We start from the raw sequence: 21,732 nt of genomic DNA, 5'->3' as shown, positions 1-21,732 counted from the left end.
GGCCGCAAGAGTTTTTACCTATCCTTGCATCATTGGAAATTTTTTGCACAAACTCGCATATCTGTACTTTTAAATCTGCATCGCATCCTTTTTGTTGTTTTTATTCCTTTCATTCTCCTCTTTGTACCTCGGACCCTAGGATCCCTTTCCCTTATCTCTCTCTTCATTGCAATCCTCTCAAATCGCACCACAACCATCACCGTCAAATTGACATTCAAGTTCCTTACTAGATCCCAACTGATCACCATAAACACTTTTTCATTATCATCAAGGTTGGATTCTGGACTCCCCCCCCCCCCTCTTTCTCTCTCTCTCTCTCTCTCTCTCTCTCTCTCTCTCTCAGTTTCCCTCTGTCATCGATAGTTTAGTGTACATGCATCTCATCATCCATCTGGTTTCATTCAACTCTTCATGCACATACGCCTCTGGTCCGCCGAGTAGCATATGATAACTTACTTATTCCTTCATATTAGTTCACAAACATGGCATTTCTTCAATCTTTCGGTGCCTTGTGTGAACCTCATCAACTTATCAACTTTAGTTGGAACCTGGTTGGAACCAGCTCAGGCAGTGCAAGGTAATGTTCCGGGCCGCCACACCCGCTTTCCTATCCAGGGCCGCCTGCGTTGGCTGCCATTTACTACAAGGCCGCATCAACTCACCTCCTGCATACACCATCTTCCTTCCAGTCGAATACTATCCTACTCAATGACTCGCTATATCATCATTTACATGAAAGATAGGACAGTTAGCTTGGACTGCGAGCATTATTAGCACTATGCGCCATCCGTTCGACCTCATAATGCCGAGGTGCATTAATCTTATAACCGCGCATGTTGATTCCACCGAACAAGGGGCTTATCATGCCTATGGTATACTGGATTGACATTACTTGACAGGGATATCTTACATACCTGTCTGGTTAGGCGGCGGTTTTTGACCGACCAGTGACATTGGCAATTCATTATAACAATAGCCACACTCAGAAACCTCAGATTCTTTGATAGTCTTTGATATACAAAGAGGCTTTCCTGTGGTACTTCCGCTGCGTCACAATCAAGGAAGATTGGCGTCTAGACTCTGAAATTTTCACGCACTGCATGCAAGGGCACATCCCGCATCGATTGTGACGACATCCCATTCACCATCCGTCGGAAGAAGTACAGCAAACCACGATTAAATGGTGTTTCTGGTTTTTCAAAGACGATCTTTCTGCCGATGCCTCCGGGGGTCTACTAGATATACTGACAAGAATCTGCTGGCTGCTTTCCAATATAAAGCGAACGAAGTAAGTGATCAGCTGGCCGACAATCCTCTCCTCGTGTCGATTGATAGGATGTTCAAAGGAAACTTGTGGTCATCGATCTTGTTGGTACTTGGTCTGGTCGCTGTTTTGGTGTTTTCGTCTCCTCTCGAGGATCCTGGCACCAATGCGCAGAGATTGGCTAGAGGTCTCTCTCCCAACCCACCGAAATTTTTGCGAGACAAAGTCATTGCTCGCCGTGCGACTACGCCAACACCTAGGCTAGGTGAGCTATGTTTCAACATATTCTTTATGCAACATTTTTTATTCTCTATCTTTCTAGATGCTAGACAGGGGACACCTTCTGTTGGACCATCTGTAACGTACGTTCCATGGAAACTGCAATTATCGTTGATTATCGTTGAAATAATTCTCAAATTTCTAATCCTTTTAGAATCACTGGCCGCCTTCAAGTCAGAAATCCTCAAGATGGTAACATTTTAGGATATGTCAGAAACTGGTCTGGTGGTGGGACAATGTAAGCTCCAAATTCTACGAACTACGTCGGAAGCAGTGATAACTGTCAATGATAGTGCTGGAATCAATGCACTGGGCCCCGAGGAAGATTTGATCGTCAAAATGACGTTTCATCGCAGCGACCCGACGCAAATCAATATCCTTGCCACTGTGAGTAGCTTTCCAAACCTTGAGATAAACTTTGACCTTGGATTCGAATTTGTTAAGAATCCTGCCTTTCCTCCTCCCTTTTACGTCGGAGCGGGAACTTTTGACGCTTTTACCGTTCCAACACTCGCTGCCGGAAGTCGAGAGTATGCAATTCCAGATATTTTGCGAATGAATATTTAGATCACTCACACCATCTTATCAGAACCGTACCATTTACTAACGTTGAAAAGAGTGTGTTTAAAAAGAAATTTAAATCAAACGTAATTTACCAGCGCTGATATCGATACATCATTTCATAGCACCCAAAGGCTCGCCCCCGAAAGTCCCTGCCCGACAAGCCTTCGTAGAGTCTGCCATTTGGACCATTGACAAAAAGACCCACGAGCTACACGGTAAGTCGGGAACATCCAGGTATAGTAATGGGAACTGTCGACTCATGCCATAATTCATAGCGCAATGGATCAACGAAGACGGTTCACGGCCTCCGACAATCCTTGCGTACGACATTCGCGAGGTAAGTCACATCTAGAGAAGGTTACTCTTAACTCTCTTACATCACTTATGCAACAATCTTGTCAGAATCAACTTTTCTTCGTTGGTGATATCGCCGCATACAATCTTAATAACGACTTGCCAGCTTCTGCCGTCGTGAGTCGCCAATCTATACATTAAGATATGTGCTAACTGACATTTATCTAACGTCTAGCAACTGTTCATTGAAACACTATCACACTGAGAGGGAACATGCCGTAGTCTACTAATTTGAGTGAAATGAACTTCTGGCTTCCCTCCATTTGATGTGACCATGGACCGTGTATTTTCCAATCTACTTTGTTCCCTAGTACAGATTTCGACCGTAGAATAACTACAGAAAGCCGTCTTTTGTCCCCTCACTCCCTCCTCTATTCTGGGAATGCTTGAGCACGAACCGCATTGATCCAAGATGCAGCAGCATCAGGGAACTAGTTCAAATGTTAGTCGTACTCTTTCAGATATTGGACACCATTCTCAGCTCACCTCCCAGACCATGACTCCAGCGCCTACGAAAATAGTTCAATAAACTATCTTCAATTAACACTTTATAAATAAAACTTACTCCAACCTTTGGCCTTTGCCTGCGAAACACATGATGCCAGTGTTGAAGTAGACATGAAACCATTGCTGGCGTCAGATGTCAGGGCTGGCTTTCCGATGACCAGTTTGGAGAGTGGAACGCCGTTTGCAGAAATTTGGAACAAAGACGATTGAGGCCAAGTACTGGAAGAGGCGGTAAGGAGGCCGGTACATGTCGTGTACTCTGATGATCCCTCTGTATGGGTTTAGAAGCAGTTCAGAAGCAGAAGCCAAATTATCGTAGATGAACCCACGGTTATAAAACTGTGGTAACATATGCATAAATATGGAATAAAGTGGTACACACAGCCATGAATAGACTTGCCTGAACATTGTACCAGTCAATCAAACTTCCAACCGTGGAATGAACTTTCAGATAGGCGCCTCCTCCAAACTTTCCAGGAGAGAACCTGTTGGTATTCATTGTAAGAATTGATGCCGGGAAGTTCATAATATTTACCATGGTGCAACAGCTATAGTTATTAACAAAATAAATTTAGGATGATATGAACGCATAGAACTACACTTACGAGCGTGGGTTAGTAGGTAAGTTCCCTGTGGAAGTTGGGTTCTGAGCTGAGTTGTAAAGGATGCCAACCATGCCTTGGAGGAATTTGTCAGTGCATAAACTTTGGATGGTATGCAAGTAACATACTTCTCCTTTCCCATTGCCTGCATTAATGGCATCAAAATCCTGACATGACAATAAGTCTACCATGGGAAAGGGTATTTGAAAATAAATTTACTTCATAATCCACGTCAACACCATCAAGCTGGTATTTTTTCACCCAAGCAGCCATAGTGTTTGCAGTAGCAACAGGATCGGCACCTTTGGTCGTAGGGGCGTCTGTTGACCCAAACACAGAAACAATAAGCTTGATTCCCGCTGCTGCATACTGTGATTTGATAGTTGTCCTTTGAGAGTCACTTAATTTCGTCCATTCCAAAGCCTGGAGGAAATGGTTGGCATGTGTTTTTGAACACAGTAGAATAAAGCTACTAACTTTATCAAAGGCACCATTGGTCAGAAGGAACGATAGAGCGCTTTATGTTTAGCTCGTCAGTGCCAAATTCAACTGCCAATTCAGAGAAAAACACACAAAACGTTGAACCCCTGCGCGAGACACAACGTCAGCATCCGGATGTTCACCATCGAGTTTCGCAACCTACTTGGATTTGAGAAACTGGTGGAGGCCCAGTCTCTCCAGAAACAGGAGCATCGCTGTAAATGACAAAATGAGGCGCAGCAGGGACACCATTTTTGGCCTCAGAGATGAATTTGCCAACGGCATCTTGGCTCATGTTGTGGCCGTGTGGTTCCAACGGATATCCGTTGACGCCAACCAGGCTCAAGATACCTGCAAACATGGTAAAGAAAGTTCTCATGGCGAAGAGTAGCGTTCGAGAGTAGCTAGCAGGGTTGAGCAGACGATTGTGTCTATGCCTTGCAGCGTTTCTCTCAGCCTTAAATACAGCTCCGAGTCGCCAGAAAGATCAACATATCTCTTTGCTGGTAGTCACTGAGTTCTGTCTTCATCATTTGACCACTAAGAAAAGAGAGCGTGTGCCAAAGCTTGAGCGCTGTCCATGTGGTTCTTTGCAGCCTATGAAGCCAAAATGCACATATGTGTGGAAGACATATCGTTCTTGAACTCTGAAGACAGCATATTTAGGATCTATGTGTTCAACGGAAATATGATGCCTAAGTCCCGGTTCTGCGACAGCACAGAATGAAATCGATGCCATACGGTGCTGTTTGGTTCGTGATTTGGCCCGAGATATAACAGACTTTTCCCGAACAACCGAAGATTGCGACGTTGTCAGGAGACCCTAGCGTGTGGTATCTGGCCACCCTGACAAAGCCGAAGCAATAGATATTAGCTTGCCATCTGATCGCCAGCGGTACGAGCGCCTTTTCACTAAACCAAACTGGCATAGCAACCCTCCAGAAACTTGTAGACGTGCTCAATGACTTGTAGTGAAAGCCCTTCTATAGGTAAACACATGCTTCCAGAGTAGAATCTTGACCAAGCACGAGAGATGAGCATGATCAATGTTAAATAAGACGTGCGTTGCCAGAAACGACTTTGCTACGTGGCTGGTAAGAGTCAAGAGGCGTGAGACCAAATCCAATAAGGAAGACTTATTGTACTGTTACTCCACAAATTCTGATGTCTACAACTTGAAAGTATAGCACCCTGGGTGATGTTTACACAATGAACTTAAAATTCAAGACAAACTTATCGTGTTCTGGAAGCCTAGTTAATTGTTATCCAACACTTGTTTTTTGAGGATCAGAATAGAACGGCGGTTGACCCGAAAAACATTGAGTTACCTGAGGACTGAACACACGGAAATTTTACAGAAGCCAAAAGGATAATACTTTTAAACAGTGATCTTCAGACAGAACAATTGCAAGACTCCTCAAGATTGATTGCACAGTTTCAACATGAAGCGAGGACAAAGGTCATGTTCCGAATCCCGAAAAAAATACATCAAAGACTATAGATGAAGGGCATAAAACGACAGCAAATTATCTAAGGGGTTCCTCCAAAAGGATGGACTTAAATCTATCCTGCCTTGTTGTTAAACAGGCCAAGACAGAGAACGTACGGCAGTTATCCAGGACGAAGTTGCTTTGGGATACTATAGAGAAACGTTAATACTGTTTCAACTTATTCGAGCTTGTAGACCTTACCTGCCAGACCATGGCTCCACCGGCTGAAAGGCACGTATAAATACATCAAACGATGGCTTAGGTATTTGCAAGGTACTTACTCCATCCGTTATTCTTAGCTTGCTGCAAGCAGCTCGCGAGAGTAGAAGTGGACATGAAGCCGTTGCTAGCATCACTGGAGGTCGCCGGTTTGCCGATTACAATTTTTTCCAGCGGCACTCCGTTAGCAGCGATTTGGAAAACGGCAGTTTTTGGCCATGTGTTCGAAGATGTGGTGAGAAGGTTCGCACATGTGGTATACTCAGAGGCACCCTCTACATTGGTTTTGTTCGGTTATCAGTAGTCATTTATAATTAGACGACGCTTTCGATTGCTTACGGTTATAGAACTAGCAGAGGTAGATAACGTTTATATCAATGAGAGGATCGGCCGCAAAAGAAACAACAAAGGGATTTGTATACCTGAATATTGTACCAGTCAATAAGACTTCCGACTGAGGAATGTACTTTGAGATAACCCCCGCCGCCCCACTGGGTCGGAGAGAACCTAATTTAGCGGTCAATTCATGTCACTAAACAACTAAAAAGCCAAACAATTACGGACCATGGGGCTACAGCTATTTCAAAATGGAAATTACTCGTCAGACACCTGATACCGCGTTCAAGGGCAACAATTGGCCTTACGAGCATGGGTCAGCAGATATGTTCCTTGGGGCAGCTGGGTTCGTAATTGCTTTGTGAACGAAATTAGCCATGCCTGTATCACTTGAGCAAAGTCGATAATTGAGAAGATCAGGAAATGTTCACCTCAGCTTTGCCGTCGCCAGCTGCAAAGGCATTGAAATCCTGCGAAGATCGTCACATGCAAATTGGGTTTGACCAAATCAGTACCAACCTCATAATCAACATCGATGCCGTCCAACTGATATTGTTTCACCCAGGCTGCCATAGTATTTGCAGTGGCGATGGGATCCGCGTTAGTAGATGTTGGAACATCCGTCGACCCGAACACGGAAACCACAAGCTTAATACCAGCAGAGGCATACTGGGACTTGATAGTAGTGCGCTGAGCATCTGTGAATGTGGTCCACTCGTACGCCTATTGTTCGGGATTGAGATGAGTGCAATTCTGTAAATAGGATGATCGGCGCCAGTACCTTGTCCCAGGCGCCTTCAATGAGAAGGAACGATAATGCGCTGCCACGGAGAGGTAAAAGATATTCATAAGTCTTGCGAAGCCTCCGCGATGAAAGAACTTACAAAACGTTGAATCCCTGTCAAAGGAGTGATCGAATATTAGTCGGCGAAAAATCTGAATTGGATCGTCCTTACTTTGATTGCAGACGCCGCAGGAGGCCCTGTCGTCGAGGGGTCATAGGAATCAGCGTAAACAACGAAATGCGGCGCAGCTGGCGTCGCGCGCCTCAGAACTTCTCTGGCATTGTGATCGAGCAGATCCAAGGCCGTCGTAGCGTTAACGGGAAATGCGGATGCACTGCAGATTGCAATGATCGGAAGAGTGAAGATCCAGATAGAGCTGATTTTCATGGCTGATCAAGGACAGGCAGAAAGACCCAGAGAATAAGCAGCAGAAGAGGGCTAACTGTTGTTTGCTAGCTCACCAACTAGCCGTCCTTTTTATCGTGCGCCCAATCGAATCCAATTACGTCTGTAGATATTTTCAAGAAAGTCGGTAGATCCAACGAATCTCTATTCCGAAAAGAATTCTGAGAATCATGCAATCGTCGGTAGTGTGATTCGTTGGCCCTTGTGCAACGCAATGTCGTCAAAGGCGGTTATCGAGCGCCAGAAAGGTCAAGAGGGCATATGCGTGACCATCGTTGTATAGCACACCGGAGAATAACGCAAGCAGCACACGAGTCAAAACAAGAAGAAGTCGCAGTGGCTGGGAGAATATTGGAAGCTAGAGAAGAACTTATCTTGTGGACGACATTCCTCCAAAGTGTTTCGCGGAAAAAAAAGCATGATCTCGTGCGAGTCATTGAGTGTATGCGCCACATGCTGTTGCCTTGATACAGTTATCACAATGGAGTGCGTCATATAGGGCTTCAGCAAAGGAAGATAACATTACAGGCTAAGGATATAACTATCCACCTCTAAATTCTACGAGTTTGCGGTAATCATCGGGGTAAAAAAGGCTTTGCGTGTCATGCAAAGTATCTGTCTCTCTAGATGGATAAATGAGACAGGGTAGGCTTTCATTATCTGCATAAAGGACCTACCTCGAAAGCACCCTAACCGATAGCCTCTACCAATACAAATCAGGCAGGAAGGGAAGGGTTGAGTGTGTTGAGCATCGGAAGGCAACGCACCTTGTTTAGTTTGGTACCAGTTGAAATACATAACCAAAAGCACATATAATTCCAAAATAATCGGTTGCTGCCAAACGGTCTTGCCTTTGAAAAGCGGGGTACGTGGGGTAACAAGCAAGCTGTCCGACTAGAGTCCAAACCTTGAAGTTGCTTCGTGATTGATAGCCTGGCCGATACAGTTGACCAAGAGAAGCAGCATGGAAGGATGCTGTACGCCGTCTAGACCAAAGCGTCCTTTAAAAGACCTATAGGTAAATGGTATAACATAGCCTTGATATAGTGACTTGTGCCACAGATTAGATACGTCCTTGCGACAGTGATGAGTAGCGTAGAACATCGGTTTGTCAAGGAATCAGTGAACAGCGGGGACTCTTTTCAATAATTTGCACGTGTTGACATGATTGTTTTCGACTGAATCCCGTGCACGTTCTACCAAAGTGGTTATTATGCAGACGAGAGAGCTGTTGTTGTCGTAGAAATAGCATCCATTTTTTTCACTGTCAATAGGCTTGCCAATGCTACCTGTATGGATCTGTCCCAACATTGTGAGAGAATCTGAAGATGGAACCCATCCAGATGACAACAACGTGACAGGTCGTGTAAATGATCCACACCTCTGTTGCCCAGCACGTTGCTAGTAGGCAGGAGGAAATGAGCGAGTGAGGGCCATCTGGAGTTTCATCATGATTTATGCTTGACGCCTAAGGACCGTGAAGCCGGTAAGCTGGCAGATGTTATGTACCAGTTGGCAGTTGCGAGGATAGAAACAAATACTCGGCTCTGATCACGAAATCTAGACAAGATTACAAGTCCGACCCAAGTAAAAATTTCTCTCGCTTTGCCTGGAAAAGTGGATGGCCATTTTTGATTGAGAAGCACTTCCTGATCAGAGGTTAGCATGGAAGGCCGTTTCGATACAAGCGGTATTCGGGATTTCGACGAGCTGCTAAACCCGCAAGAGTCACAACATCGAAAACTGTGATGGTAGCGCGCAAGGTGTGAGTTTTGTGGGTATATGACCGCTGGTGGTCTGCAATACAATGGTAGAGGCCAAGAACAAAGCAGGAGATAAGTGACAGATTAAGAAGATCGGCCGAGTGGTCTTGACACACGTGAATTCGATCAGACTATTCATAGCGAGGAGGGATCAGTATCACAGCACAGCACGAGGCTCCACCTTGCCCGACAGGATTTATGTAAATTGCTTCTATAATGTACTGATAGAATAAAATCAATATTCTTTTTATTAACTCTTTTGGTTCCTTGCCTTCGTTCTATTCTCTTCGTTCCCCTTTCTTTTTTCTGTTTTCTTTTTCTCGTCTCTTTTTTCTCCAACCTCTTTGCATTGGATGTCCTCAAGCAGGACTCAAAAGTCTCAAGAGCGACTTGGAGGAAGAGGTCTACCACATCAGAGCTCTCGTCACAATCTGAGTGCTTCTGGTCCAGCAACCGTTTCTACACTGTACGTCCGTTCACCGCCGTTTCAGAGCATGAGCTCACCATTTACACACCACCCTCGACAGCAAGATCGAAGCGGCTTTGAGAAATCACTACAAGAAGAATCTAAGGAACGAACACTTGATGAAAGACCTGGAGGTATGCTGCCAATTTGTTTTTGATTCCTTTCTTTGGGGATTGCGGGTTCTGGTTTTAAGCTCACATTTGAACCCTCCTCTTTCGCCTCGTCCTCCAGTCCAGGCTAATCGAGGATCTAAGCAACTTCCGCGCCGTCGACAACCTCATCAACGAAGTTTACACTGATCTTCAAGTGAGCATCTTTCTTTGCCTTGCTTTTTTCACCCTTTCTTTATTTCATAACCACTGGAGCGGATGCTGATATACCCCTAATTGATTTGCAGCGAACACAACTTCGCGCACAAACCTCTCTCACTCAGCAAGTGCCGCAAATCAAGAAGGAATTGGAAAACGCCATGGACACTCTGACGGATCTCGGGGAGACCCTTCCCATCATTGACGCTGAGGTCTCAGATATTCGCGAGGTGTACGACTCTGGCCGCGTCAAGGTGTGTCATTCCGTTCCTTTCATATCCTTTCAACACCCGTTTTTTATTAACTATGCACACCAGGCTCAAACTCTCGTAGCTGACCTCACTTGGCTCAACACAGAGTTCTACGAACGCTGGCGAAGTATCATCTTCACCTCCAGCAGCCCCGTTTCTTGGCGGTGGAAGCTCTACCTCCGCACCCTTTTCGTCTTTTCCTTCGTCGTGTGCTCCTGGCTCTTCTACATCTCCCTCACCGGCGCGTACCGTGCCCATCGGCACCGCCTTGTATGGGGCGAGAAGCTGATGTCCTAAATATACCGTTCCGGAGCGAATGGAACGTACGCAACGTACGATCGAGCGGAGCGATGATCCAACTTTTGGAAGTTGGGTCGGCGGGGCATCGACAGCCCCTATCATGCTCCACCTCTACTATCCAGATACAAACACACCAAATCTCACCACAGCTATGCTGCGCACACAATAGTCCCAGGATCATATCGCGGGACACCTATGTTTCCATTACCCCTTTGCTTTCATCTTTCAACGACCCAACTCCAGATCTCCACAACCAACCGGGACCTCTGGCATCACGTCTCTCCTTGCCCAACCTAACAAAATTTTTCACCTCATGCTTTCGTTATCCTAGACCAAACCGAACCGCAATGCCTTTTGTAGCCTTTTACCCCCGTTATCTCGATTCTCTGCTTTCACTGCCTGCCGTCCGCTCATTCGCTCATTGTCTCTCATCCAACTGCACGTTATCATTATCGAATATCATTTGAAGTAAAAATCAGCTTTTTTTTCCCGCTATCTTTTCTCTCTCCATTTTTTTTTCTCTGGGGTAATGGCGTGCGCGCCGCGCCCGACGCCAAAATCGACCGAGTTTGTTATCTTTTTCTTTTCTTTTTTTTCTTTCTGGGTTTGCTCTAGATATCACGCATGAACTTTTTTTCTTTTTTTTTTTGTAATTGTATCATACCCGCACCGTGTAACATTAAAAACCCTCACCCGTTAATTGGACTGCCCCTTGACTTGGAACAACAACATTAACCATTAACACACGTTTGAAACTTGTAAGAACAGGGCAGAAGCTCGTCCCGCCCCCTTCTTCTCGTCATAGTCAGGTTCTAGTTCCAACTACGTATCGACTTTCCCTTGCCTGCGATGGGTATCATCACGGGGACCCTATCCATGATCTCGCACCCTTGCATTGTGCAATTGGTAACGGTATGACTAAATACCGCATAAAGTAATCGCGATCCTCTAAAATCTCCAAACTTAACCAACCGATTCAAATTACCAATGTATGTACAATGTACAATTGTACATAGAAGACGCAAAGAATATAACCCCAGGCGTCAAAAAAAGGCAACAGCTAAGCCCTCAGCCCTCAGCGTCTATTACTATTACTATCAGCCACAACACGACGTCGGAGTGCCGCTGCCGCACACATTGAAACTAAAGACAAGATCCATACATGATAAGGCATTGCCCATTCCGTTTACCTTCGCGTTTGTTGTATTCGCGTTTCGCTTGGCTTGGGCAATGGGCAGGCTTGGGTTTGCCTTTAAAGTGCTCGGGTCCTGTCAAGTGTCCTGGGACCTTTCTGTACCTCTCTTGACTTGATTTACAGCAACCGATTGTACGAATTCAAACTCCCAAAAAAGAAAAAAAAAAACCAATAAAAATTCCAAGAAAAAAAAAACCGACGATTGGATTTCAACCATTCAGAACTACGAAAGCGTGGGTGCTAGTGATACAGTAAGATGTGATAGATGTTGTAGGTGTCATGATAGATAGATAAAAACAGAGATATAGCGAGGTGCGTGTGTCGTGAGGTGAGGTAGCGCGGCGGTAGTGTGTGAGTAGGAGTAGTGTGAGTGTTGTGAGGGGAAAAGGTGAGGGGATGATACAGCGGAAAGAGGTACAAGAAAACTGAGAAAAGAGCAGACAGAAGAGTTCGTAAATCTAACTCGTAAGTCGTGCAGTGGGTGGGTGAGTACAGAGCGGATAATTAGGGTATACTATACAAATATCAATAAGCGTGTACAACAGCATGTTCAGACCAGATGAGAGTGAGGAAAAAGGAAAAAAGAGAAACAGGAAAAGAGTTCAGGAATTTATCAACGCCTCGGAGCGATTGAAAGTTTTTGGTTGGGTTGGGCAGGGATGTCGATAATCGTCTACTCGCCGACTTTACGCCCCATCCCGAAAAAGCCGCGTACTTTCGCATGTCGCGTGGCCTTTGAAATCGTCGATACAACCGGGCTCGCAGGAACCGCGGTTGTGGATGTATGCTGCACAGGCAGCGACGCAGGTAAAGCAGGCACAGGCTCAAACGAGTCCGCGATGAACTCGTTCCGCAGTCTCTGCGGACTCGGGACGGTGGGTTTCGCAGCAGCAGCAGGCGTCGCGGGCCTCCTGGACACAGGAGAAGACGTGATATTCGAGCTCGCCAGTTTGAGCGGCGCAGGGCGTCTCCTCGCCTTGCCCTTCGGCCTCGCCTGCCCAACTCCCATCCCACCAACGCTCCTCGTCGGACTCCTAGGGCTCCTCGGGCTAGAGGGCACAGGCCCAGGCAGCTCCCACGCAACACCGTCGACCAAGAACCCGGTCTTGCACAGGTGCGCGGCGCGGCGGCGGGGTCGCGCGGGGAGAGAGAGCACGCTCATTTTCGCGTTGGTTTTGGAGGTGGTGGAGACGAGCACGCGGTCGTCGGGTGGGGCGAGCCGTGGGTCTTCGTTTTCTGGGAGAGGGAGGAGGTACTTTGGGTCGAGGTCGGAGTCTTCCGAGGTCAGCGAGGTGCGCCGGGAGAGGGAGACGGGGAGGTTCTCCTTGTCTGCGGTGGAGTTTGCAGCCGGGTTAGTGGCGGGCGCGGCGATGTGTGCGGCCACTGGCTCAGACGCGTCGACCATGTCGAAATCCTCTTCCCAGTGCATGTCGACCATGTCCATGTCCATGCCCACATCGCCATCACCCTCGAGGAGATGGGCGTACTCCATCTCTTCGTCTGCGTCCCACCATACGCCACCTTGAGCGTCGCGGTACACATCACCTACACCACCTGGCGCGGCGGAGTGGCCGGCGGTGGCCTTGGCCTGCGCCTCCATAACGCGCTTAATGTTCGCGTCGAGCGAGCCGCCATCGGCAAACTGCATGAGCGCAAGCTCGTTCGCGAGTGGCGGGGGCGGGCGCACATGTGCGTACTTGGAGCGTTTGCGCTGCGCGATGGACGCGGCGCGCTGGGAGGATGTCGCCGCGGGTGTGGTAGGCTGCGCGGGTGCAGGAGCTTGTTTAGCCTTGGGGCGGAGGATGGTGAGGGAGCGGAAGCGCTTCATGCCGCCTTTGCTGTGTGCGGGTGCGCGCTTGGGCTCCTGTGGCACGGGTGGGATGGGGATGTTGGCGATCGCGAAGCTCGCAGAAAGCGGGGCTTTAGCAGGCGCTGCGGCGGGTTTAGCGTGCTGGGCGTTGTACGCGCGGAGGAGGGGCGAGGGTGTGGTGGGTGTCTTGGGGAGGCGGACAAAGAGGGAAGTGTAGCCGTGCGCGGTGAGATCGAGCTCAAAGTTGGACGCGGCGGAAGGCGTGTCGAGGGCGTCGATATCGATTATATGCGCAAAGGAGCCAGAGGGGGCGCGTGCGTGGGTGATGGAGGGCCGGCGGGCTAGACGGGTGAGGGACGGGCGGCGGGCGGAGGTGGTGGAGAGGCGGCGGTGAGGGGAGCGCGGGGCAGGCGAGCCGGGCTGGACGTGGGCTGCCCAGGCGGCGATGCTAGAAAAGGTGCTCGAGCGACGGCGGGTGACAGGGGTGGCTTGGACTGGGATAGGAGGCAGTGGGTAGCCAGGGGGAGAGGGAAGGGGAGTAGGGCGCTTTTTGTGAAGAGGCGGGGGTGGCTGAGAGAGGAAGGCAAATTGGGGGGCAGTTTGGGCGGACATGGTCGTGAAATGAAGAGGGGTTGATAGGTCCTGATGCAAGGTCGAAGCAAGTAGTAATTATTAGTCGTAATAGTAATGTGCAGAGAAGAGACAGGCAAATGTGGGTCGTAAAATGTGGGTTGAAATGCAGGCGATATCCAGACGAGACTAGCTCTGAAATGGGATGCAGAACAAGCACAGCTGCTTCCCATCCTTATATCGCATTAGGACGAGAACAATACGAACAATAGCTTCCACTGTCTATCCACACAGCAATTGTGTCACACCTCACCCATGTCACTATTTGTCCCTCTTTGTTTTGACACCCCGGAAAGGCAAACTTTGTTTCCCAAAAGACAATGAGCCGTCTATTCCGAGCACTTTGCTTCTCTCTCATGCGCATGGTCTCGCGTCTTCGTGTCTTGAACCCCCATGTCATTTTCTCTGCCGTGACGACCGCTAAACGCCCTTTTTTGCCCTTGGTAAGTTGACAGACACAATAAGGCTATAAGCGCAAGGCATTCGCGTCTCTTCGCCTTTCGTTTCTTCAGGACCTTTCTATCGATCGCCCTGTCCCAAATAGGGGCTCACGTAGCTATATATAGTGACGGAAGAGTGCCGTTCGCCTGTTAACGCGTTGCGTTGTCTGCGCGCGCGTCTGACGCAACACTAAAAGGACTACAGACCTCAATTTTTTTTAAAAAGAAAAACGCCGTAACCATACGCATATAATCCTTTGACAGAACGCGACGCACACATCTAAATCCAATCCAGTAACTCCATGTCTGGAATCTGGAATATATAACTTGCTCGATACCTAACCTATCTATCTAATGACTAAATTCAAACATACAAGTTAGACCACGCAATAATCACAATCGATACTAATGTAAACTAACAATGTAACAGTTAACCTAATGTACACAAAACCAAAAAAAAAAGAAAATTGCTGTAACGTGCGAGTTGTTCGTACGTGCGTGCTTGTGTGACTGTGATGAGTGTGATCATGGTGCATGGTGCATGGTAGGAGGATGATGGGAGGGGGAGAGGGAGAGGGTATCAAACTCAAAACTTGTAAGAGCTCAAGTACCAATGTCTATCTATCTATCTGTCTGTGAGTGGTAATGTGTCAAGGTATGTTGTACGATATGTTTATGAATTGTGTGATGTATGCGCGTAAATGTCAAGTTGTGTTGTATTGGATGCATTTTGTTGTATTGGATGTGTTATATTGGATGTGTTTGTTGGGTGTAATGTATTGTGTTGAATGTGATGTGTTGGATGTGGGATATTGGATATTGGATGCTGATGCTGATGCGATGATGGTGACAGTGTACGTGCGACATATCTAGAACATGAGATAGAAGGAGAAGGAAAAAAGGCAAGCAGAGGCAGGAGGGGATTTGGTATGTCAGGATGTCAGGTGGGGGTGTGGGGGTGGGGAGGGAGGGAGAAAGAAAAACGGAACTGTCGATATACTGTGCGTGTGCGTGTGCATGTTCTTGTGCTTTGTTGCATAAGATGCGATGGCGATGTAGGGATATGGCGATGTGTGGATGGGAAAAGGGATACAGACCCGGACCCGGACCCGGATTCGGACTAGGACTAGGATTTGGAATAGACCAGAAACGACAACGTCCAAACCAAAAAAGTAAAAAAGCCATCTTCAAAGAAAGAAGAACAGAACGAAAGTTCAAAAGTCCAAAAGTTCAAATAGTCCAAAAGTCCAATTCAGAAGTCCAAAAAAACAAACAAAAAAAAAAAAAACGACGACAACGACGACGACGACGAAGTGAAATCTGAACCTGAACTCTTGCGACAAAAATGCAACTGACAACTGACAACTGTCTACGCAGTGCGCATGAGGTGGGGATGGGGCGAAGAGGCGATGCCGAACGCGAATTGCAAATGTGAACGCAAATGTGAATGTGAATGCGAATGTGGTTGTGAATGCGAATGTGATTGTGAAGGCGAATGCGAATGTGAGTGAGAATGTAAATGTAAATGTGAGTGTGAATGCGAAGGGGAAGTAGCGATGATTGTTGATCGTTGATTGTTGGGGTAGAGGAAGGAATTACGGAAATGGGAAATGGGATATGTACATGTACGTGGCACAGTCACAAGTCCAATGCAGTGTCCAAAGAGTCCAAAGTCCGATGTCCAAAGAGTCCAAGTCCGAGTTCAACTCCAAAGAGTCCAATGTCCAATGTCCAGAGATTCAAATGTCCAAAGAGTCCAAAGTTCAAGTCGAATCCTCGAATCAAAGTCCGACTTTATAAACGACTTCATAAACGACACCACCACCACCGATGACGACAACAAAAAAAGCGAAAAAATATTTACGGTAACGGATAACGAGGTGCGACGGGCAGTGCGCGATGCAAACTCCACGGCTCAAATGGCAAACAATCAAGAGTCCGGTCAGGTCAGAGTCAATCAATAGTCAGTCGCTCGGTTGCTCGTTCAATCGTTCAATCGTTCAATAGTTCGGTCGGTTCAGTCCATTCTCCAACGTCAGTCCTTCAGTCCTCAGTCCTTCACTCCCCAGTCCTTCGATCCAGTCCAATCAATGCAACTCCAGGAGACTCCAAGGCGAGGGATTAAGTATCAAGGATGACGATCGACGATCAACACGGTGTACATACTTATACGCAGTTTAGACGGTACACGGAAATTGCATGTGTAGGACACGAGATGGAATGTGGAATGTGGAATGTAGAATGTGGACAGGGTGCCGCGTCCAGCTACGTCCAGCTACGTGTAGTGCAGTTCATGGCAGCAGTGTAATGCAGTGCAGTGATGTGATGTAGTGATGTATGAGGTAGGAGGTAGGAGGTATGAGGTGGAAAGCAAGGGGAATCATCAACGAGGTCGTGGCGTGTGCATGTCCAATGTCGTGTCCAATGCACTTTGCACATCGTGCAAGTGGCAGCAGGAAATCTCCATCCCTCTGACTCTGATCCGAGAGTGCGCAAGAAGCGAGTCTGGTGCCTTTTAGTTTTGATTTCGATTTTTATTTTCGGTTTCAATTTCTGTTTTTTTTTTTTTTTTTGTTGTTGTCTGGTATAACAGTATGATATACACAAAGCCTTCGCACCGTCGTATCGTCGTATCGTCGCGTCGTCGATCGAATGAACGAAATGAACGGATTCCGGAACCGATAAATTATTGCGGGTAGGGATAGTGATAGCGGTATCATGCCTGCCTGCCTGCCTGCCTCGACAAGCCAAGCGACAGACAGGCATAACATCATAGCATCATAGCATCACAGCATCATAGCATAGCGTCGGCATACGTGCCATATCACCATGGACAGTGACAGTCTAGTTGAAAGACATTTTTGGGGACCTTGGTAGGTAGGGAGGGTATCGGTATCGGTACAGGTACAGGTACGGATCGCGCAAAGACCCGCTTTTGAAAGTGAGAAAGGGCGTTACTATCCAGGGGCAGACAGATGCCTATGCAGACACCTGGCTAGCCGCATCAGGCAAATTCCGGACCTATAAACACGGACCCACAACGCGTCAACAAAACCGAGGAATAAAAATAAAAATAAAAAAGGGGGGAACATACACCAAGCACAGGCCGCGAATAATCCTCCTCATCGCGCAGATCCCTCGTAGACGTGTCGCGCTGCAGTCGCTGGCGCAGGCGCAAGCCCGGGTCAAGCCTCTCATCCACCAACAAGCTATTGCTCGAGTACACCGACGACGCGGCGTCCTTGTCCGCGTTATCATTGCCATTGTCATCACCGGAGATCTGTACCAGCGGCTCAACAGACGGCTGCTCGTGCCCGTGCGATGACGAGTATGCCGGTGGGAAGCGGACGGTGTTTGGTTCCTGTCCGACATCTGGGGCTGGGTCTGGGCCTGCGCTCGCACCGAGGGGTACGAGGGGCAGGACAGGCGACGGGGGGTTCCCGGTGCCCATTGACCGGCGGTAGTACGACGCGAGGAGCGGCTCAAAGCTCCCGCTATTACTGTAATTATGGGTATGTGCGCTCATCTCCGCGAGCCCTGAGCTGTTACTCCGATCGCGCCTCATTCCACCCACGAGTGCGGCATTCGGTGGTGCTTGAGTACCATTATTGAGGTAATTCGCGCCGTCGCGTGCGGCAGCTGGGAGAATATAGTCACCACTGGCATAAGGGTTGAAATCGCCGTTGTCGTCGAGGTATGCGGAGGTGCGACCTGCGGAGGCAGAAGGGACGGAACTCATGGCGAGACCGGAGCTGGAGCGGCGCTGGAGGATGGCACGGGCCTGGAAGGGGTCGTCTATGGAGCTGCCAACGCCGCTGTATAGGCGAGAGTGGCGGGCACCTGCTGCGGGGTCATCGTCGTCGTCGAGGGGGGTGCGGTGGAAGCCTGCGGCTGCGAGGGTGGCTGAGACGGCAGTGTCGTGTTCGAGACGCAGGGTGCGGCGGCGGCGGCGGAGAGCGAAGAGGAGGTAAAGGATGATGGCGGCGGCGGCAAGGCCTACGAGGACAAAGACAGCAGCGACGGCGCCTGTATTTGAGAAGAAGCTTTAATTAAAGGGTGAGCGTGGAGACGAGTGGATAATTGGGAATAGAACGGACGAGTTTCCCTTGGAGTTGTTGTTGTCTGGACTGAGGGTTGGATTTGAGTAGGTCTGAGTGACAGTGACGAGGGAGCCATCCTGGAGAGTGGAAGTAGAAGTCTCTGTGATGACCAAGGGAGCAGTAGTAGAGACGAAGCCTCGGCTATCAGTTGTGGTAATAACGACGCGGGTAGAAAAAGTAGAACTGGAGAAAAGTGAATGACATATTGGATGACATAAGAAAGAGAGCATACATGATAACCTGAGGCGTTGGTGGTGGCGGGTCGGGTGAGGGGGAGGGAGAAGGTGGGGGACGGGAGGAGGAGGAGGGCGGCGGCGGTGGCGGCGGCTGGGTGGAGCTGGACGAGACAGGCAGCGAGGAGGAGGAAGACTGGGGCGGTGGCGGTGGTGGTGGCTGGGAGGACGAGCTAGAAGAGGAAGGCGGTGGAGTCGTAGACGAGGAGGAGGAGGAAGACGGCGGCGGGGGCGTAGTGGAGCTGGAGACGGAGGACGAGGAGAGAGTGGTAGTAGAGCTAGAGGAGGAGGAGGAGGAGGAGCTGGAAGTTGAACTGGAAGAGGACGAGTTGTCCATGGTGGTTGTGCTCGAAATGGACGAAATAGACGATCTGTGATTGAAATTTAAGTCATCGTGAGAAATGATATCACAGCGAACAAATAATCACAGAAAAAGAGAGGAGCTGCTCGTCGTCGTATTCGTTGGCAGAGACATGAGTGGATGAAAGAAGAGGAATAAATTAAACTCGTTCTTGCCTGCTGCTTATTTTTAACTTGTCACCGCCAAGTATTGTCACTCTTACCTCTCCCACTAGCCATGGACGGCTTTGACGATCTCCTTGCGCCCTCCCGCCACGCTCTCGAGGACAATCCCTTTGCAGACCCCTTTGCAAAGCCCCGTTCCAACTCTCCAGATCCATGGGCCACTCCCTTTGCCACTGAGAATGCCTTTGCAGATTCCACAAGTCCATTTACCACTGAAGATCCACCGAGCACCATCCCTGATCATTCCGACCCCCTCGACTCCGCTGCTCACCACTCTGACGACGACGACGAGTCGCGATCCAACCCCCGTTCACCCGGCTTCCGCGAGAGCATCCCCACCACCTCCTTCTCAGAAACAGCCACCATCCGCCCAGACAACCTCGAAGAGCATACCACCCATGACTCTACAAATCCATCCGACATAGCTTCACCCGCGCCCCCGCTTTCCCCCACTCAATCGAGCAGCGCACCACCCGCTCCATCTTCCTCCTCAGCCGCCTTCCGTACGCCCCTTGATGCGCCCCTCGAGCGCTCCGTAGCTGCCCTCTCCCTAGGCGGAGAGGCCCTCGGCGGATGGCAGACCGAGCACGAGCAGACGCCCTGGCAATCCGAGTCCTTCCCTACACCCACCGCCGCACCACCCGCCCCTGCAAAGCCCCAGGACGACGACGACAGCGACGACGACAAGCCCATCATGCAGGCCTACCAAAAGCAGCACCCCGAAGCCACCACCCCAGTCCGTACCATCTTCCCTTCCAAAACAATCTTCCATACTAACCCTACACCCGCAGACCACAAGCAGCGCCAAACCCCCCGCCAATGGCCTACAGCCCGTCTTCACCATCACCGTCGACGACCCCCAAAAAGTCGGCGACCCCATCCGCTCATTCACAATGTACACCGTGCACACCCGCACCACCTCCCCGCTCTTCGCCAAATCCTCCTTCTCCGTGCTACGGCGCTACTCCGACTTTCTCTGGCTCTACGAAACACTCTCCGCGAACAACCCGGGCGTCGTCGTTCCTCCTGTCCCAGAGAAGAACACCTTCGGCCGCTTCGACGATCAATTTGTGAGGCAGCGCCGCGTCGCGCTCGAAAAGTGCATCACCAAGACCGCGAACCACCCCGTGTTGGGTAAAGACCCGGACCTGAAGATGTTTCTCGAGAGCGACTCGTTCGCGTTGGATATCAAGCATCGCAAGGCGGAGATCGCGAGTGAGAAGGGAGGCTTGATTGCGAGTATCGGCCAGTCCATTACTGGACCTAGGTTTTACGAGACCGATGAGGTGCGCTGTTTCTTATGTGCTACTCGGTCGATGCTAATATCGATTTCGGCAGTGGTTTGACAGACAAAAAGTGTACCTCGACGGACTCGAGTCGCAACTACGCGGACTCGTCAAGTCCATCGAGCTAGTATCCAAACACCGCGTCGGTCCGTACCCCAACCCAGCTCTCCAAAACTTCTCCCAAATCTAATTCAAATCCTAGAACTAGCCACAGCGACAGGCGAATTCGCACAGAACGTGACCGAGCTCTCCGAATCGGACGTGGGCAAGCAGCTCGCCCACTCGCTCGCGGGGCTCGCGGACATCGAGCGCGCCGCGCAGGACCTGCAAAGCGCACAGGCAGAGCACGATCTCACGACGCTCATGGCGACCGGTGCGTTCTTCTACGTGTTCTTCCGTTTACATTAAATTAATAGTGGTTCGTATGATAGTGGATGAATATGCGCGGTTGATCAACTCTGTTCGCGTGAGTGGATGGTTGTATCTTGGTACCATTGTATCTCTTAACACGCATGTGCCGTTTCTAGCTGGCGTTCTCCTCGCGCATCCGGGTATACCACGCATGGAAAAACCAGGAAAACGAGCTACTGCGCACTAAACAGACGCACGAGAAGAACCGCGCACAGGGGAAAATTCCAACTGACAGGCTGGGGTACTCGTTGACGCAGATCGCAGATGTGCGTATCTCTTATTTTTTTTTAAAAAAAATTTACTTTTACTGATACCACCAAAACCCTCACATACACTCACTCACTCACTTATATACGCACACAGGCGGAACGAAGAGCGTCAGACGCAAAACTCGAATACGAGCAAGTTTCAAAGCTAGTCAAAACTGAGATGGCGCGGTTCGAGCAGGAGCGGATCGAGGATTTCAAAGAGTCGTTACAAGCTTTCCTCGAAGGGATGATTTCGAGGCAGAAGGAGGTTCGTCTGTCTTCCCTCCTTTCTCCTTTTTCTTTATTTTTTAATTTTTTAATTTGATATTGTTTGTTAACTCTCTCTCTGTGTAGCTTATTGCTGCGTGGGTCAATTATCAGCAGATGCTTTTGAAGAAAGTGGGAGGAGGAGGTGGTGGTGGGGCTGGGGCTGCTCAGGCGCAGGCTCAGGCTCAGGCTTAGACTCAGGCTCAGGCCTGAT

The 21,732-nt window shown here is 49.0% G+C and overlaps 7 protein-coding genes across 7 annotated transcripts; 3 read left to right on the top strand and 4 right to left on the bottom strand.

Annotated features, from left to right (window-relative positions):
- Positions 1–1,336: 1,336 nt before the first annotated feature.
- JR316_0007961 (uncharacterized protein) lies at positions 1,337–2,666 on the top strand (the record flags this gene model as incomplete). The annotated part of the gene is made up of 9 exons (XM_047893681.1): positions 1,337–1,529; positions 1,587–1,626; positions 1,698–1,781; positions 1,837–2,073; positions 2,133–2,161; positions 2,230–2,322; positions 2,383–2,444; positions 2,510–2,578; positions 2,637–2,666. 9 exons carry the CDS (start codon positions 1,337–1,339, stop codon positions 2,664–2,666), a joined length of 837 nt encoding a protein of 278 aa, XP_047746996.1.
- A 166-nt stretch (positions 2,667–2,832) lies between these two features.
- On the bottom strand, positions 2,833–4,411 carry JR316_0007960 (uncharacterized protein; the record flags this gene model as incomplete). Its single annotated transcript, XM_047893680.1, has 9 exons — positions 2,833–2,892; positions 2,948–2,970; positions 3,027–3,239; positions 3,414–3,516; positions 3,699–3,737; positions 3,790–3,993; positions 4,048–4,087; positions 4,144–4,157; positions 4,214–4,411. 9 exons carry the CDS (start codon positions 4,409–4,411, stop codon positions 2,833–2,835), a joined length of 894 nt encoding a protein of 297 aa, XP_047746995.1.
- A 1,218-nt stretch (positions 4,412–5,629) lies between these two features.
- Positions 5,630–8,097, bottom strand: JR316_0007959 (uncharacterized protein; the record flags this gene model as incomplete). The annotated part of the gene is made up of 13 exons (XM_047893679.1): positions 5,630–5,689; positions 5,742–5,764; positions 5,822–6,034; positions 6,404–6,476; positions 6,527–6,565; positions 6,615–6,818; positions 6,877–6,916; positions 6,980–6,993; positions 7,052–7,269; positions 7,342–7,353; positions 7,835–7,908; positions 7,963–7,988; positions 8,053–8,097. The coding sequence occupies 13 exons, from the start codon at positions 8,095–8,097 to the stop codon at positions 5,630–5,632; spliced, it is 1,041 nt and encodes a 346-aa protein (XP_047746994.1).
- A 1,304-nt stretch (positions 8,098–9,401) lies between these two features.
- Positions 9,402–10,370, top strand: JR316_0007958 (uncharacterized protein; the record flags this gene model as incomplete). Its single annotated transcript, XM_047893678.1, has 5 exons — positions 9,402–9,514; positions 9,576–9,648; positions 9,746–9,820; positions 9,912–10,076; positions 10,140–10,370. The coding sequence occupies 5 exons, from the start codon at positions 9,402–9,404 to the stop codon at positions 10,368–10,370; spliced, it is 657 nt and encodes a 218-aa protein (XP_047746993.1).
- Positions 10,371–12,241: 1,871 nt separating this feature from the next.
- On the bottom strand, positions 12,242–13,990 carry JR316_0007957 (uncharacterized protein; the record flags this gene model as incomplete). The annotated part of the gene is made up of 1 exon (XM_047893677.1): positions 12,242–13,990. One exon carries the CDS (start codon positions 13,988–13,990, stop codon positions 12,242–12,244), a length of 1,749 nt encoding a protein of 582 aa, XP_047746992.1.
- Positions 13,991–17,427: 3,437 nt separating this feature from the next.
- On the bottom strand, positions 17,428–19,118 carry JR316_0007956 (uncharacterized protein; the record flags this gene model as incomplete). The annotated part of the gene is made up of 4 exons (XM_047893676.1): positions 17,428–17,469; positions 17,543–18,491; positions 18,546–18,731; positions 18,781–19,118. 4 exons carry the CDS (start codon positions 19,116–19,118, stop codon positions 17,428–17,430), a joined length of 1,515 nt encoding a protein of 504 aa, XP_047746991.1.
- A 240-nt stretch (positions 19,119–19,358) lies between these two features.
- JR316_0007955 (Vacuolar protein sorting-associated protein vps5) lies at positions 19,359–21,713 on the top strand (the record flags this gene model as incomplete). Its single annotated transcript, XM_047893675.1, has 8 exons — positions 19,359–20,042; positions 20,098–20,592; positions 20,645–20,738; positions 20,795–20,965; positions 21,024–21,058; positions 21,120–21,269; positions 21,367–21,519; positions 21,606–21,713. 8 exons carry the CDS (start codon positions 19,359–19,361, stop codon positions 21,711–21,713), a joined length of 1,890 nt encoding a protein of 629 aa, XP_047746990.1.
- Positions 21,714–21,732: the final 19 nt, after the last annotated feature.

Source organism: Psilocybe cubensis, chromosome 7 (genome assembly GCF_017499595.1).
Source record: "Psilocybe cubensis strain MGC-MH-2018 chromosome 7, whole genome shotgun sequence".
In the NCBI taxonomy this organism is placed as follows: Eukaryota; Fungi; Basidiomycota; class Agaricomycetes; order Agaricales; family Agrocybaceae; genus Psilocybe; species Psilocybe cubensis.
This window is presented reverse-complemented; position numbering and strand designations above follow the sequence as displayed.